The 16,718-nt window shown below is 44.4% G+C and overlaps 1 protein-coding gene across 6 annotated transcripts in view; it reads left to right on the top strand.

Annotated features, from left to right (window-relative positions):
* Nucleotides 1–16,718, top strand: part of TBC1D30 (TBC1 domain family member 30) — a 60,432-nt gene that overhangs the window by 31,790 nt on the left and 11,924 nt on the right. For all 6 annotated transcript variants that reach the window (XM_048301501.1, XM_048301495.1, XM_048301496.1 and 3 more), the window contains 4 exons: nt 428–553; nt 8,746–8,931; nt 12,263–12,431; nt 13,796–13,964. In XM_048301501.1, the coding sequence (XP_048157458.1) occupies nt 488–553; nt 8,746–8,931; nt 12,263–12,431; nt 13,796–13,964 (590 nt within the window). In that variant the 5' untranslated portion in view covers nt 428–487. The remainder of the gene's footprint in view (nt 1–427; nt 554–8,745; nt 8,932–12,262; nt 12,432–13,795; nt 13,965–16,718) is intronic.

Genomic DNA, 16,718 nt, shown 5'->3' with positions numbered 1-16,718 from the left:
GATTTCTTTTGGGAGTTTCCAGGAGATGTATCCATGGTAGAGTTTGAGGAAAGCCAACAGCAGTGTTATCCTTTTATAAAACTCTTTGTTGGTTATGAGGATAGAAGGTCTGAACTGACAAAGAATCCTTGCCTTGTGTTTCTATTTTGGAGGGCCCCTGTGAATTCACTGACAGCTGACTTGCATCTTTGTAGGCAATCCATGGATCTGGATGCTTAATGCCAACCATTTCCTTCCTTTCTGTTTAGGGAGCAAGGTATTATTTTAATTGTGCAAAAATTGTTGTAGCTAAAATCCTCTTCTGCATATTTCAAGTCTAACAGCAGATCACATATAGGTGAAGCTGATAAGGTTCATCTAACAATATATATATCAAAACTTTTTATTTTACCTGAGAAATAATTAATTTTGCCTTATGTATTTCTAGGTTTGGCTGACCCTGGCTGATCAGTACTTACACAGTATAGCCATTGACTGGGACAAAACCATGCGTTTCACATTCAATGAAAGAAGTAATCCTGATGATGACTCTATGGGCATCCAAATAGTAAAGGTAGCCAGCTAATTTGTTACTTCTTTTTAAAAATTTTTAATGAAAAGTTGACATTTTATTTTGGATTTATTTTCATGTCTGCAACTGCTTTGGCAAAAATTACATCTTCATTCCCAATTTTGGCCTGCCAAAACTTTTCTTTTTTGGCTGCTTTGGTTCTTTTGCACTAATCTGGTTAGTGTTAGCTGGGAAAAAATTTGCTATTTCTGACTTTTTTTTTCTTCATTTTTACTTTTTTTTTATTTTGAAAAAGTACTGGAGTTTAATGAAGACAAAGGAGCATAAGTGGGTTTTTTACTTCCCTGTAAATAAACACAAATGTTTTCTGGGAGTAAAAAGTATGTTTTAAAATGTAGCAAATGAGCATTTTTCAGTTGTTTTACAGGAGTGAAACACATTTGCCTATTTGTATTTCTCAGCTGATTAATGTTTAATATTTAAAGCAGTCAGCCATTTTGCAAATTTGCCTTTCACTTATAAGTCACTTAAATTTCAAGGACACGGTTTCTGGTTTTTATGGTTTGAAAATTCAGTTGTCTAGTAGTTCTTTTATACTTTTGTTGGGGTTTTAGTTTAGTCTTAGGTTTTTTTCCTGTTAAAGGAATTTTCTCCCATACGCATGTTGCTAGGGGACAAATAGCTGTACTTAAGAAAGACAAAAAGGGGAGTGGGGCGGGCCTGGCTACTCCTTTGTCTACACCTGGGTGTGGGGTCAGTTCGCTCTGAGCGTCCGGAGAGAGAAGCTGCAGAGAAAGGAGCTGCTGCTTCTTTCTTTTTGGCCGTTCTTTCTTCCTGCTGGAAGCAACGCCGGGACCCCAAAAGCCGCTTTCCCTGCCCTGCTGGAGACCGGGCTGTGGCTGCCCTGCCCCGCTGCTGCTTCGAGCTTTCGCTACGCTGTAGCCCTGCTCGCCCTGCCTGCCTGGGCCTCCGTGGGGTTCTCCCATCTGGATACATCTCGCCTGCCACCCGGGATTTGCGTCCGTCCCTGCCGTTCCAGCCTGCCGTTTCAGCCTGCTGTTCCTGAGAGCCCGGGATCAGCTGCCCAGGGGTTTGTGAAGCCTTTGTTCCATCCTTCCCGGGATCCCAGGGCACCAGAGCCGCGGTTTTCCCGAGCTCGCTCCGGAGCTCCCCCTGCAGCCGCGGGGGAACCATCGCACCTGCCCTGCTCACCGGGAGCCGCCAGCGCCCCTGCCGGCTGTGAGCAAAACTGCACCCGAGGGGAAAGGGCCTGACAGCCGAGAAGGCTGGGACTGGGTTTGTGATTGCTGTTACTGCCATAGTTGTTGTTGTTTTGTTTGACTGGTTATATACATATATATATATAGTAAAGAACTGTTATTCCTATTTCCCACATCTTCGCCTAAAGGCTCTTGATTTCAAAATATAATAACTTGGAGGGAAAAGGGGTTATATCTGCCACTTCAAGGGGGACCTCTGCCTTCCTTAGCAGACACCTGTCTTTCAAAACCGAGACAGATCTTGGCGCCCAACGTGGGGCCTGAGGGCATTAAGAGATAGAGGTGAAAAAGGAATAACAGTTCCTCGATAACTTTATTTTGTGTGCTGGATATTGGAACCTTGTTAGGCAGCACTATGTGGTCTAGTTTACCCTGGTTTGGGTGGCATGTAGCCGTGGCTATATTCTTCCCCTTTGCAGCTCCTTACTTGAATATGGGTCCTCTGACTAAGGCTACCATTGCTGTTATCCAGCTTGCGTTATGGGTCGAGAAGGTGAGGAATTCATGGGTTTTTAACTTCCTCCGGAATGTGGGCACATGGATAAACAGCTATCACACACTGAGCACATGTTTTTGGGGTTATGTTAACAATGGTACCTTCTGTGAGGAAATGACACCAGGGGAAGTTTTCTCCCAACCCCTCAACCAGTTCTTTGGGCCCACCCCATCAATTTTCAAAGGGTTTAAATTCCCTCTGAATACTAACCATCTGCTGCTGATAGGCCTACTCTATTTAGCATTCAAGGATAAGTTGAGATTGGCTTGGATATCTACCCGGACACCAGCCCCAGAGACTAGAGATCCTGCCCCAGAACCTGACATGGCCCCAGAGAGTAGAGTTCCTACCCCAGAGCCTGATCCTGCCCCAGAGCCTGACACGGCCCCAGACACTAGAGATCCTACCCCAGAGCCAGAGCCTGCCACAGCCCCAGACAATAGAGATCCCGCCCCACAGACTAATACTGCCCAACAGTCCACCTCAGAAATGGACTACCCAAACTGGGTGGGGGTACTGGCAAAAGGGATGCAGGAGATGTGCCAAGAGATGGGTCAGGTGCGCCAGGGGATATGTCAGGAGATGGGCCAGGTGCGCAAGGAGATGTGCCAGGAGATGGGCCAGGTGCGCCAGGAGATATGCCAATTGCTAAGGGAATACACCTCCTCAGCTAGTGAAAAACCCTCTCCCTGCCCCAAAGAGGGTGAGTCCGATGGTGCAGCAGTGGAACCCACGGATGTTACAACCGTCCAGGCTTCAGCTGAACCACAAGGACAACCACAGCCAGCAGCAGTCGCCCCTGTGCAAAGGAGGAAGTATAAGACCAAATCAGTACGACCAGTTAATGATGATGGGCAACCAGGGCCCTCACAACCAGCAGGAGAGCCAGAGCCAGAAGTCATCACTGAGTCCCTGTCGCACGACAGTCTCCGTGCTATGCGAAACGACATTGTGCGAAGGGGGCGTGAGCCTTATACCACCTGGCTGCTTCGGGTTTGGGACCTTATGGGCACAAGTGTGCAACTGGATAGTGGTGAGGCAAGGTATCTGGGATCGTTGACCCAGGACCCAGCTGTGGACCAGATATTTGTGAGGGAGCCAGGGCCTCTCTCTCTTTGGGAGCGGCTCTTAATGAGTGTGAGAGAAAGGTTCATTCACAAAGAAAGAATGCAGGAGTATCATCATAGAATGCAGTGGAAGACACTCGAGCAAGGGATCCAACAGCTAAGAGAGGTGGCAATATTAGAGGTACTCTTTGGGAAGGATGGACAGCATGATAATGACCCCGATAAGGTCAGGTGCACAGGACAGATGATGTGGAACCTGGCAAGGCTAGGGCCATCACAATACACCACCTTCATTGCAACGATTGATGCTGACAATACCCGAGAAACAGTGGGCTCTGTTGCCAACAGGCTCAGGCATTATGACAGCATGATCAATGGCCCGCTGAAAGCTCATGTCTCTGCTGTGGTCCAGGACCTCAAAGAGGAGATGAAGGAGATGAGGGAGGAGATGAGGGAGGAGATGAGGAGGGTCAGTGTGGCACCAGTGCGAGTCACAGGCCCCCAAGTCAGAGCCCGTCGTCCCCCTGCTAGAGAGAGAGGGTACACCCCACGAGCTGAGCTGTGGTTTTTCCTGTGTGAGCATGGGGAAGACATGAGAAGGTGGGATGGGAAACCCACCTCTGCCCTGGCAGCGCGGGTGCATGAACTCAAGGAGAGAGGCACTAACCGAGGGGGTTCCGCTAAGGTGAAGGTAGCCTCAGCCTCCCGTGACCGAGCTGCCAGGCATTACAGAAGGGAGGATGATATGTCGGATCCCCTTGAAGGTACCTCGAGCATGTACGCCCAGGGAAAGAATGATAACCAGGGCTAGAGGGGCCCTGCCTCTAGCCAGGAAGAGGCACGGGAGAACCGAGTTTTCTGGACGGTGTGGATCCGATGGCCTGGCACATCAGAGCCACAAAAATATGATGCATTGGTTGATACTGGGGCACAGTGTACTTTAATGCCATCGGGACATGTGGGGGCAGAACCTGTATCCATCGCTGGGGTGACCGGGGGATCACAGCAGTTGACCCTTTTGGAAGCTGAGGTGAGCCTGACTGGGAAGGAGTGGCAAAAGCATCCGATTGTGACCGGCCCAGAGGCCCCGTGTATTCTGGGCATAGACTTCCTCCGGAATGGCTACTACAAAGACCCAAAAGGACTCAGGTGGGCATTTGGGATTGCTGCTGTGGAGGCAGAGGGCATTAGGCAATTGAACACCCTGCCTGGACTATCTGAGAATCCTTCTGCAGTTGGGCTCCTGAAAGTGGAAGAGCAACGAGTGCCAACTGCCACCTCGACAGTGCACCGCCGGCAGTATCGGACAAATCGAGATGCTGTGATCCCCATCCACAAGATGATCCGCGAGCTGGAGAGTCAAGGGGTGGTCAGCAAGACCCACTCACCCTTCAACAGCCCCATCTGGCCTGTGCGCAAGTCTGACGGGGAATGGAGATTGACTGTGGACTATCGTGCCCTGAATGAAGTGACTCCACCATTGAGCGCTGCCGTGCCAGACATGTTGGAGCTCCAGTACGAGCTGGAGTCCAAAGCAGCGAAGTGGTACGCCACTATTGACATTGCCAATGCATTCTTCTCCATTCCTCTGGCAGCAGAGTGCAGGCCTCAGTTTGCCTTCACCTGGAGGGGCGTGCAGTACACCTGGAACCAACTGCCCCAGGGGTGGAAGCACAGTCCCACCATCTGTCATGGACTGATCCAGACTGCACTAGAAAAGAGTGAGGCTCCAGAACATCTGCAGTACACTGATGACATCATTGTGTGGGGGAACACCGCAACCGAAGTGTTTGAGAAAGGAGAGAGAATAATTCAAATTCTCCTGCAAGCTGGTTTTGCCATCAAGAAGAGCAAGGTCAAGGGACCTGCCCGAGAGATCCAGTTTCTGGGAGTAAAGTGGCAAGATGGACGACGTCAGATTCCCACTGAGGTCATCAATAAGATCACAGCAATGTCTCCACCGACCAACAAGAAGGAAACACAAGCTTTCCTAGGCGCTATAGGTTTCTGGAGGATGCACATTCCCGAGTACAGCCAGATCGTGAGTCCTCTCTACCTGGTTACCCGCAAGAAGAATGATTTCCACTGGGGCCCTGAACAGCAGCAAGCCTTCACTCAGATCAAACAGGAAATTGCTCACGCCGTAGCCCTTGGCCCAGTCAGGACAGGACCAGAGGTGAAGAACGTGCTCTACTCTGCAGCCGGGAACAATGGTCTGTCCTGGAGCCTCTGGCAGAAGGTGCCTGGTGAGACTCGGGGCCGACCACTGGGATTCTGGAGCCGAAGCTACAGAGGGTCTGAAGCCAACTACACTCCCACAGAGAAGGAAATCCTGGCAGCTTATGAAGGAGTCCAGGCTGCCTCAGAAGTAATCGGCACAGAGGCACAACTCCTCCTGGCACCCCGACTACCGGTGCTGGGGTGGATGTTCAGAGGAAAGGTTCCCTCCACGCATCACGCCACCGACGCTACTTGGAGCAAATGGATTGCCCTCATCACGCAGCGCGCCCGAATTGGAAACCCAAGTCGCCCTGGGATCTTGGAAATAATTACAAACTGGCCGGAAGGTGAGACTTTTGGGTTATCTTCTGAAGAAGAAGAGGAGCAGGTGACACGTGCCGAAGAAGCCCCACCATATAACGAGCTACCAGAGAGTGAAAGACAATACGCCCTCTTCACTGATGGTTCCTGCCGAATTGTAGGCGCTAGCCGGAAATGGAAAGCCGCTGTATGGAGCCCCACACGACAAGTTGCACAGGCTACTGAAGGAGAAGGTGGATCGAGCCAATTTGCTGAGCTCAAAGCTGTCCAATTAGCTCTGGACATAGCTGAAAGAGAGAAGTGGCCAAAGCTCTACCTCTACACCGATTCATGGATGGTAGCCAATGCTCTGTGGGGTTGGCTGGAAAGGTGGAAGAAGGCAAACTGGCAGCGCAGAGGAAAACCAATCTGGGCTGCTGAAGAGTGGAAAGACATTGCCACTCGGGTAGAGAAGCTATCCGTGAAGGTCCGTCATGTAGATGCTCACATCCCCAAGAGCCGGGCTAATGAAGAACATCGTAACAACAAACAGGTAGATCAAGCTGCGAAAATAGAGGTGTCCCAGATAGACTTGGATTGGCAACATAAAGGAGAACTGTTCCTAGCTCGATGGGCCCATGATGCCTCAGGTCATCAGGGCAGAGATGCCACCTATAAGTGGGCACGAGACCGAGGGGTGGATCTAACCATGGACAGTATCTCTCAGGTTATCCATGACTGTGAGACATGCACTGCGATCAAGCAGGCCAAGCGGGTGAAGCCTCTGTGGTATGGTGGGCGATGGTCCAAATACAAGTATGGGGAGGCCTGGCAGATTGATTACATCACACTGCCTCAAACCCGCCAAGGCAAGCGCTATGTGCTCACAATGGTAGAAGCCACCACTGGGTGGCTGGAGACCTACCCTGTGCCTCATGCTACTGCCCGGAACACCATCCTGGGCCTGGAAAAGCAAGTCCTTTGGAGGCATGGCACCCCTGAGAGAATCGAGTCTGACAATGGGACTCATTTCAAGAACAGCCTTATAAACACCTGGGCTAGAGAACATGGCATTGAGTGGGTGTACCACATCCCTTACCATGCACCAGCAGCTGGGAAGGTTGAGCGGTGTAATGGACTGCTTAAAACCACCTTGAAGGCACTGGGTGGGGAGACTTTCAAAAACTGGGAGATGCATTTAGCAAGAGCCACCTGGTTAGTTAACACTCGAGGTTCCACCAGCCGAGCAGGCCCTGCCCAATCCAAACCCCTACAAACAACAGACGGGGATAAGGTTCCAGTGGTGCACATGAGAGGTATGCTTGGAAAAACTGTTTGGGTAAAGTCCGCCTTGAGCAAAGACAAACCCATCCGTGGGGTTGTTTTTGCTCAGGGACCAGGTTGCACCTGGTGGGTGATGCAAAAGGATGGAGAGACCCGATGCTTACCTCAAGGGGACCTTGTTTTAGGGTGAACTACCCATGGCTCTGTACTTGTATCAGTATCAGCATGTATATTTGTATATAATTTGGGTAATGCATAGAGTTATATGGTTAAAAAAGTTAAGTTTCATGTAACATGTTAGTATGGGAAAAAATTCGGGGTGGATAATGTTGGGGTTTTAGTTTAGTCTTAGGTTTTTTTCCTGTTAAAGGAATTTTCTCCCATACGCATGTTGCTAGGGGACAAATAGCTGTACTTAAGAAAGACAAAAAGGGGAGTGGGGCGGGCCTGGCTACTCCTTTGTCTACACCTGGGTGTGGGGTCAGTTCGCTCTGAGCGTCCGGAGAGAGAAGCTGCAGAGAAAGGAGCTGCTGCTTCTTTCTTTTTGGCCGTTCTTTCTTCCTGCTGGAAGCAACGCCGGGACCCCAAAAGCCGCTTTCCCTGCCCTGCTGGAGACCGGGCTGTGGCTGCCCTGCCCCGCTGCTGCTTCGAGCTTTCGCTACGCTGTAGCCCTGCTCGCCCTGCCTGCCTGGGCCTCCGTGGGGTTCTCCCATCTGGATACATCTCGCCTGCCACCCGGGATTTGCGTCCGTCCCTGCCGTTCCAGCCTGCCGTTTCAGCCTGCTGTTCCTGAGAGCCCGGGATCAGCTGCCCAGGGGTTTGTGAAGCCTTTGTTCCATCCTTCCCGGGATCCCAGGGCACCGGTGCCGTGTGCTCCCCGAGCTCGCTCCGGAGCGCCCCCTGCAGCCGCGGGGGAACCATCGCACCTGCCCTGCTCACCGGGAGCCGCCAGCGCCCCTGCCGGCTGCGAGCGGAACTGCACCCGAGGGGAAAGGGCCTGACAGCCGAGAAGGCTGGGACTGGGTTTGTGATTGCTGTTACTGCCATAGTTGTTGTTGTTTTGTTTGACTGGTTATATACATATATATATATAGTAAAGAACTGTTATTCCTATTTCCCACATCTTCGCCTAAAGGCTCTTGATTTCAAAATATAATAACTTGGAGGGAAAAGGGGTTATATCTGCCACTTCAAGGGGGGCCTCTGCCTTCCTTAGCAGACACCTGTCTTTCAAAACCGAGACAACTTTGAAAAAAACAGTTGCTCTTTTTTGTTCAATTAAGCAGCTGTTATGTCTTGCCTCTTTGAAACCCAGAGATCTTTTAATATCTTCTGTGGCAATGTATTATGAACATCTTTTAGGGGACTTGTTTACTTGAGAGCTTGCTGAAACTATTTCTCTTGGGTGAGCTAAAGGTTTAACAGATTAAAAAAGAAATGTTGTCATCAACTTTGGGAGTATGTACTGGGAGGGTGGAGGTGGAAGGAAAACTGGGACAGTCAAGAGAACTAACGGGGGAAGGAAAATACACATCTTTTCTCTTCTTGTCATTTTTATTTTTGTTTTAATTTCTTTTTCCTTTAAAGGACCTTCACCGAACTGGCTGCAGTTCTTACTGTGGCCAGGAGGCAGAGCAAGATCGAGTGGTATTAAAACGTGTTTTGCTGGCATATGCCAGGTGGAATAAATCTGTTGGCTATTGTCAAGGATTTAACATACTAGCTGCACTTATTCTGGAAGTAATGGAGGGCAATGAAGGGGATGCCCTGAAAGTGAGTAAAATTTTTTTTTTCAATGGTGAAGATTGCTTTTAGTTAGTGAACTTTATAATAAACCAATGTGTGAATTTTGGAGACAGTGTAAAAGAGCAGGACTCAAAAGAGTTAGCTAATTTATATCTGTGGATTTTTTATTTTGTTATCCTGTCTGAGCTAAAATTAATAGTTTGAATTTTATCACTGTTAAATTTTTTTTCAAACAGAAACAAATGAGGTCTTGGCCATAAAAAAATAAATGGGACCACTGCTACTAACTGTAGAATATCTTATGCCATAATCCCAAATCTGCTTGCAAACACCATAGGTAGCTGAAATCTTAAAATTCCATTATCAGCATCTTATGTGGTGGTTCCATGTGAGGCAGTTTATAAATCAGCTACATTTCAAAGCAAATCCTAGGAAAACATTAAATATTCAAAAAGAAAGTAAGTCACTTTGAAGCTAATTTCTGGGTTACGTTAGTCTTAACAGCGTTTTGTTTTCTTAGACAGTTTTTATTGTAATTAAAAGAAAGCTTAATGAACTTTATAGTATGTTAGAATGGAAATACTATTTACTACAGGACATGGTTTAAGGTTTGGCAAGATCATGGGCAAAGTTCCTTAAACAAACTTGCTCATATGTGTGAGTTGGGGTCAAATTAATAAAAGATGACTGTGACTCTTGAGATACTGAGCTGTTTGTTTTGCCTTAGACAATGATTTAAATATGGTAAATATTTAAATTCACTCAGAGCTCCTAAAATACAAAGCTTGTGGCAGTAGAGTCCAGCTACTTCTTCATTCTAGACAGCTGCCTGTAATAGGAAGAAAATACCATAATATACTGAATTTGTATCAGAAAGTAGAATTTTCTTTCAGTAGTTCTTGTTAAGATTTCCTCAATATTTTTAACTGTAATTTATCACATTTTATTGTTATCTTATACTGTCCAGAAGCTCCCTAAACACATTATGGTAGCATAGGAAATACAGTTGCCCAAGGTTTATGAAGTCCAAGGTGACGATAAGAACTGTGTGTGTCCTTATGTGTTGTCTGTTACTGTGAGTTGTGTCAGGCTCCTTGTGTGGAGGAGACAATGGAATGGAGCCAGACTGCCCCAGGGAGGTAAAGCACTGAAGGCTGTTTGCACCAAAACTGGTCTTACCTGGCAAAAATAAGAATGGAAAATAAAGTAATTTCTTTTCCAAGCTTTGTGTGTGGGCTTTGCAGGAATTTTCTTCAGGAATTTCCCCAGAAGAGAGAGGGAAGAAGGGAAGGACAAGAAAAGGAACAGAGTGTGCGGGAGGAAATAAGAATTGGGTATTAGCATTAGGTTTTGTTGTAGTCACTGCCACCTAAAGCAAGCAGTGAGTGACTTCAGAACAGCTACAGAGGGCTGTAAAGGTGCCCTCAGGATTGTAGCTATGGGGTAGCTGTGCTTCGGTTATTGTAGAGTCTGGGAGTTAAGGGAGCAATGGCATTCTCAGGTTTTGCCGGTCAGGTCTCGTTTCTGGGAAGGACATTATAAATAAAAGCTCTGTGTCTGGGAAGTATCTCCCAGAGGCCAGGAAACAGCAGGTATTACTGATGCCAAGGGGCTTTAACAGCACAGGACCCAACATGGTGGCTTCAGGGAATGCCCAGCCAGTGATACTTGAGTGTTCACTAGTTAACGTAGGCATTAAGTTAAATCCCTGGAGTTGTCTCAAAGTTAGCCTACAGAAATTATGGTAAGCAAGAAAATCCCAGCTTGCATGTGTAGAAGCTGTCAAAGTATGCATAACTCATAGATACCAAAATTCAAATTTTTTCTCTTGCATGTTATTGTGTAGATAAGCTACAGAATCAAATAATAAAAATAAATATGTAGAGATGTGTTACAAAGAAAGTATCTATTGCAAACTGGTAAATATAGGAAGTGCTTTTTAAAAAAAGGTCTTCTCAAAGCAATTCACATCTTGGTGAAACAGAATGAACTTCAGTGTTGAAAAAGACTTCTGTTCTCCTCTGTGCTCTCATATATTTGAGATCAGTGAAGTAATATATGTCATAAGAAATTAATGAAAATGCAAATAGCATAGTTGTAAATTAATGTTGTTATATTAAATTACTCTTCCATTGGTTGAAATATATCTGAACAAAATAAAGCATATTTTTACAAGACAGTGAAGTGACCCACTATTCAGCAAAGGTTAGGTAATGCATCTGACAAAATACAAGGCTGTCATGTAGAAACTGTCAATTCGCCTGTGTTGACTACTGATCCACATGCTTTAAAACATGGAACGTAAGACTGCTATTACCTGAAGAAATCTTGCAAGGACAAGTGGCAGTATGTGGTCACAAGCAGCTGGGAAAGACAAGGAAGCATTAAGACTGTTTCAAGTGGTGCTCTTGGTAGTCCTGTGTCTGAGAAGCTGTTTTTGTAGGCAGCTTATGAAAAGAGAGGGATTGGAAGGAGGATTGTCTCCTGTATATGAAGGTGCAATGCTTCTCTCGAGAATTAAGGTCTGTATGAAACATGGTAGGGATGCTCATATGAGAGAAAGGGAGACTTGAAGCATATGGGATGACTGCATGCTGGCTCTCTGGGTGTGGTTAGCAGAGTGGCCAAAGAGTTCATAGAAGATCCTGAAGTGAAGGTCAGTGTCTTCTGTTAGGCTGATGGTAAACACCAACTTTTGCGTATTTTTTGTTGCATTTGTTCATTCTCAAAAGTTTGACAGTAATCCATTACCATCCACGTAGTTTAGCTACCTCACTTGAAACAGATGTCTGCTTAAAATGTCTCATGCTGCTTAATTTAGCACCTTTTAAAGTGACAAGATGGAGTGCAGCGCACAGTAACACATTGCAGTAAAATGTATGGAGAATCTCTTTTTAAAGAACAGGACCTTGCATTTTGGAGAGGGAAAATAGGGGATTTGCAAGATCAGTTGTGGCATTAACCAGAGAAGGGATAGTGAGACTCTCCAGCAGTGGAGAATCTCATAAACAATTCCAACATCAGAAGTGTCAAAATTGCTTTTGGTGTGGGTAATGCTGGCAGCTTGGGCATAGCTTACTGTGACATTGATTTCAGTCACTGATTTCAGTAATTTCATGGTTCATAAATTCTGGACAGTTTCAAGAGGTCTTTGCATCTTGAATACTGGATACCTAGGGTACTTGAGGATGCTCAAAGTGGTAATATTTTCTCCCCATTTAAGTGGAGCTGCCAGAAGCATGTGTTGCCACTGGCTCCAAGTAATTCATATGTGAACAGAGAAATTTTATTTTTCTGTTATTCCTAGAAAATAACTGCTCTGTAACTCCTACATGATGGTCTTTCATTTTTCCCACAGATCATGATTTACCTAATCGATAAGGTGCTTCCTGATAGCTACTTTGTCAATAATCTCCGTGCTCTCTCTGTGGATATGGCTGTTTTCCGAGATCTTTTACGAATGAAACTTCCTGAACTGTCCCAGCACTTAGACACCCTGCAAAGAGCTGCTAACAGAGAAAGTGGAGGTACATTCAGCAGAAAATGCTATTATACCCTGTCTCGTTGTTTTGTCTGAGCACTGGTTTAAAAATACAGTATTTTCAGTGTTTACATGAGTTTATTGCTTAGATTATGTATTTTAAATTGTTAAGATGAAATATGATCGTTTCCATTATTGAACATAAATAGGTGGTACTTCCAGGAAAAAACAAAGGGAAATAATTTGGTCCCACCACTAGCTGCAAACAGAATTGTGTTGACAGGAATATACAAAGCATGGAGTGACAACACTAACATATAGCTTAGTACAAGGGCAACCTTGGAAAGGTAGTTGCTTGCCTGAGCTCAAGATAGCTGTCCTCCTACTGGTCTGTGTAGTTGCTGGCTCATATAGTTATTCTGGGAAGAGTTACAATGTGAGAGCAAGTGGGAGCAGGTTAGTATTTCTTCACCTGGATCCTTACCAATATGCAGGTGCAAAACTCAGAAGTACATCTTGCATTGCTACTGAGAACTGGCTTTGCACTGTGAATTTTTTTTTTCTGGCGTAGCATTCCATCCAGATTTAACAGCTCTTTTATCTGGGAATGTTCTGTGGAGGGCAAGAGGTCTTTTGTTAGTTGATTTGGTTTCTTTTTCCTTTGGGAAGCTAAGTGCACCCTGAGTTCTGTCTTAGAAAAGATCTGCTACTATGTTTCATGTGGCTATGCCCAAACTGTATAAAAAAAAAAAAAGATGGTATCAAGGAAATATTTGCTGTTTGAAAGTGTTTTCACAGGCTGGCCTCTCTGGTCATGGCCTTCAGTGCATCAGTTGATACCGGGATGCACAAAGTGTTCTCTGAGCATAACAAGAAAGTCAAACTTCAGAGTTTCAGGCTGAAATAGTACATCTTGTTTGAAACTTAACAAGTACATCAGGATATTGAAATAATAGATATGACTTTACAGAGACAGTCACCTTCACTTTCATGTAGATAAAGATTTACGCCATCAGTTGGTGAAGAAATGCAGCATTTTGTGGGAAAGTTGGTGAGTTTGTTTTGTTTCTTTTTTTTGATAGAAGTTTTTATTTCGTATTGCTTTGGGAAAGGAGAAGCAGTCTTTCTTATATAAGGGGAAAATGTGCTGGTGTATTCCAGGGTTTACAGTCTAAAACCAATGCTGTTGCTTAGTTTTTTGCAGTGCAGCAGAATGGAAGGTGACTATGTAATTTTTTACATTGCTCTTCTCAGCTTATCTTTGGACAGCTGCAGGCTAACTAGGTTTTGAACAATAACAGAGGTGCTGGAAAGTCTGGTGGATTTTAGTGTGCAGTTTATACTCTTTGTAAAACGATAGTAAATTGCAGTTACTTCAAGTTTTTTGCTTGTTTGTTTTTTTAACTTCAGGAGGCTACGAACCCCCACTTACAAATGTCTTCACAATGCAGTGGTTTCTGACACTCTTTGCCACCTGTCTGCCTAACCATACAGTTCTGAAGATCTGGGATTCAGTATTCTTTGAAGGCTCTGAAATTATCCTGAGAGTAGCTTTGGCTATCTGGGCAAAGCTAGGAGAGTAAGTGGTCATTTTTATCTGTTTTTTGTTTTCAGTATGAGCCATGTTTAACTTTTGTTTTCCTTAAGAAGATGTTATCAATTCTAAGCAAGATTCAGTCTTTCAGGAGAATGATTATGTTTTGAAAAAGCTGCAAAAAGGACCTTTATGGTTTCTTAAAAACACATGATTCTGCCATCAAGTCAGAATGGGCATGATAATTAATTGACCCTTTTTGCAGAAAATTGTCTCCACTTTTTGGAGTTGTCTGTGTATAATGTCTTCGTGCTGTGCTAAAGGGTTGGACTTTCCAGAACATAAACCTCTGAAGGAACTGGTAAATACCCTGTGTAAAGACACACTCATAGACTTCAGGATGATCAGCTAATTTAGTTGGGTACCTGAAACTGGGGGTGTTAATTCCCTTGGTTTCACTTAAGGAGACTTAAGGGTTTGAGCCCATTGGCTTTGCCCAGTAGAAGAGTTCAGTTACTAAGAGAATGACTTTGTAGTACACAAGTCTTTTCTGTTAAGGCCTGGAAATGAATTTTCTGGAAATTCTCTGCTTTTAAGCACATTCAAGCTCACTTTCTGTTGTAGTCCTTTATGGCCTTGGAAACTCACCACATGGCCAGAACACAAGAGATGGCTAGTTCTTTAAACTCCTCTGTTGTCAAAGCAAATATTTGCATTCCAAAGAGTTTACAGTGCTCCCAGAGAAATGAATTTTGTCATTGGCTTCGGTGGGAGCTGTGAGCTGTGACAAGTCAAGCAGATGTTAGTTCAGCTGGAAACATTTTTTAGCTGGCATCAGCAGCTGCATCGATTTTTTTTCTTGTGATGCCTGTTAAAGCTCATCTTCAGTTTTTGCTCTGAAACTGAACCACTGGGATTTATGTTCAGTTCTGTCCTTGGAGGTTTCATTTCCTTTTTTCTTTCTGAATAAATTAGCACTGCAGGCAGGTAGCATTGTAAGAGGCTTTGTTTAGTACATTTAATTTTTAATCTGAAGAATAATAATTAGAATAATAATTTCCTGAGAGCTTTTTTTTATAGTCAGTTCGTGAATGAAACTTGCATGAATCATTTGTATTAGGATTAATCTCTATGTAGTCACGTAGTGTTTTCAATAAAATGTCCTTTCAGTGGATCTCTGTGCACTTAAAGGCTGTAATTGTGAATATTAGTGCTCATAACATGATAAAAAAGGAAGTTACGACTTTGAAGATTTTACCGTAAAGCTTAAAGAAAAATTAAACGTGTTTTTAAAACTTGAAAGGAACAGAATCAAGAAATAAATAAGAATGTCTCCAAGAGAATAAGCTGATCACACTGCACATCTTGTAACTGTTGTTTGTGGGGAATGGGAGAAGGTCTGGTAAAAGGTTGGGCACTGTTTTTGCTGGGAGAAGATTGTGATATTTTTATTTCTCTTTGTCTACCATTAGAACTAGAACAGGGGACATTTACAGAAGTGGGGCCTGAAATAGTGTTCATAGTCTCATGATCTTCACACTTCTCAAGAGTAATTCTCGAAATGAAAATAGGGTGAGAAGTGCATTTTTAAAATGTGGGTGGCTCAATCATACTTCTGTTTTGAGGGAGACTGAAGGAACGGGGAAGTTAATCATAGGTGCAGTGGAGAAAGCAGTATGTGGGGGTCATGAGAGACTGAAGGCATCAGGGCAGGTGAGCCATAAGTTGGTGATAATCGGCTACGTACCCATTGTTTCTACTAATTTTTAAATTTTTTTAGCGATGTTATCGTTGTTTTAAACAAACTATGTTAAGATTTCAGTAGGAGTTTCATAGTTCAGCGGTTGTTAGGTACAGATGCTAAAGATCAAGGGAAGCTGCTTCTTCTATTGCTTAAGAAAAAAGGCAGTGGTTTTTTTTCATCATTCCAGCATCTGTGTTTTAGAGGAGAGGCTACAATATGTAGCCATTGATGCATTTCCTTGGGGTATAAGTAAAACAAATTTTTCACTTGACAGGAGAGGTGTTTAGCAGCTGACCCTAATGTATGTAGAGCATCAACTCACAAAAGCATTTTACTCATATATCTCTTCCTCTAGGTGACACTCTGTGTGTTTAGAATGATTCTGTGTTTTTAGAAATTTAAAGAAAAGTGTGGAAAAAATATTCAATTGGACCTCACTCCCCAAAACAAGACAAGCAAAAGCATACTACCAAAGCAAACAAACAACCAAAACCAAAACAGTTCCCATCTCTAATTTAGAAGTAGCATTCACAAATATGATGAGTGAATTTTCCTTCATTCTTCATTATGTTAATTATTTTTTAACACAATGACATATATGAATGCACCTATACTTAATTTATTCCACAGGAATGGTTTCTGGCCAGTGAGTATCTTCCTGTCTGACAAAAAGAAAGTTCAGCCAGTGAATTTGGCCATTTGGTGCATGGTGAAGAATGGGTGATAAGGCAGTTAAGAAATCTTTATGCTCCCTTTTTGAGCTGATGAAAGAACTCCCTTGTGCTAGTAGGAGGCAAGGTTTATTGATTCTTGTGCTGTAGAAGTGAAAGGGCCAGAGGGAATAGCCTGTCTGGAGATACATGAATCTGTTATCATGAGGAGTCAGGACAGTAAGCTGTACTTAGTGCATCTTTTTACTGCTGCACCTTTTCCAATGTTGTGTGCACTGTTTTACTTGGAAGTCTAGACAGAATTGCAAATAAAAGTTAAGCTGTCTAATGGAAATGCATATTTTATGATGACAAGAAAATCTGTTTTGTTTTGAATGCGTAGAA

This window comes from Corvus hawaiiensis, chromosome 4 (assembly GCF_020740725.1).
Source record: "Corvus hawaiiensis isolate bCorHaw1 chromosome 4, bCorHaw1.pri.cur, whole genome shotgun sequence".
NCBI lineage: Eukaryota > Metazoa > Chordata > Aves > Passeriformes > Corvidae > Corvus > Corvus hawaiiensis.
Note: the sequence above shows the minus strand (reverse complement) of the source record. Positions and strands in the feature narration are given on the sequence as shown.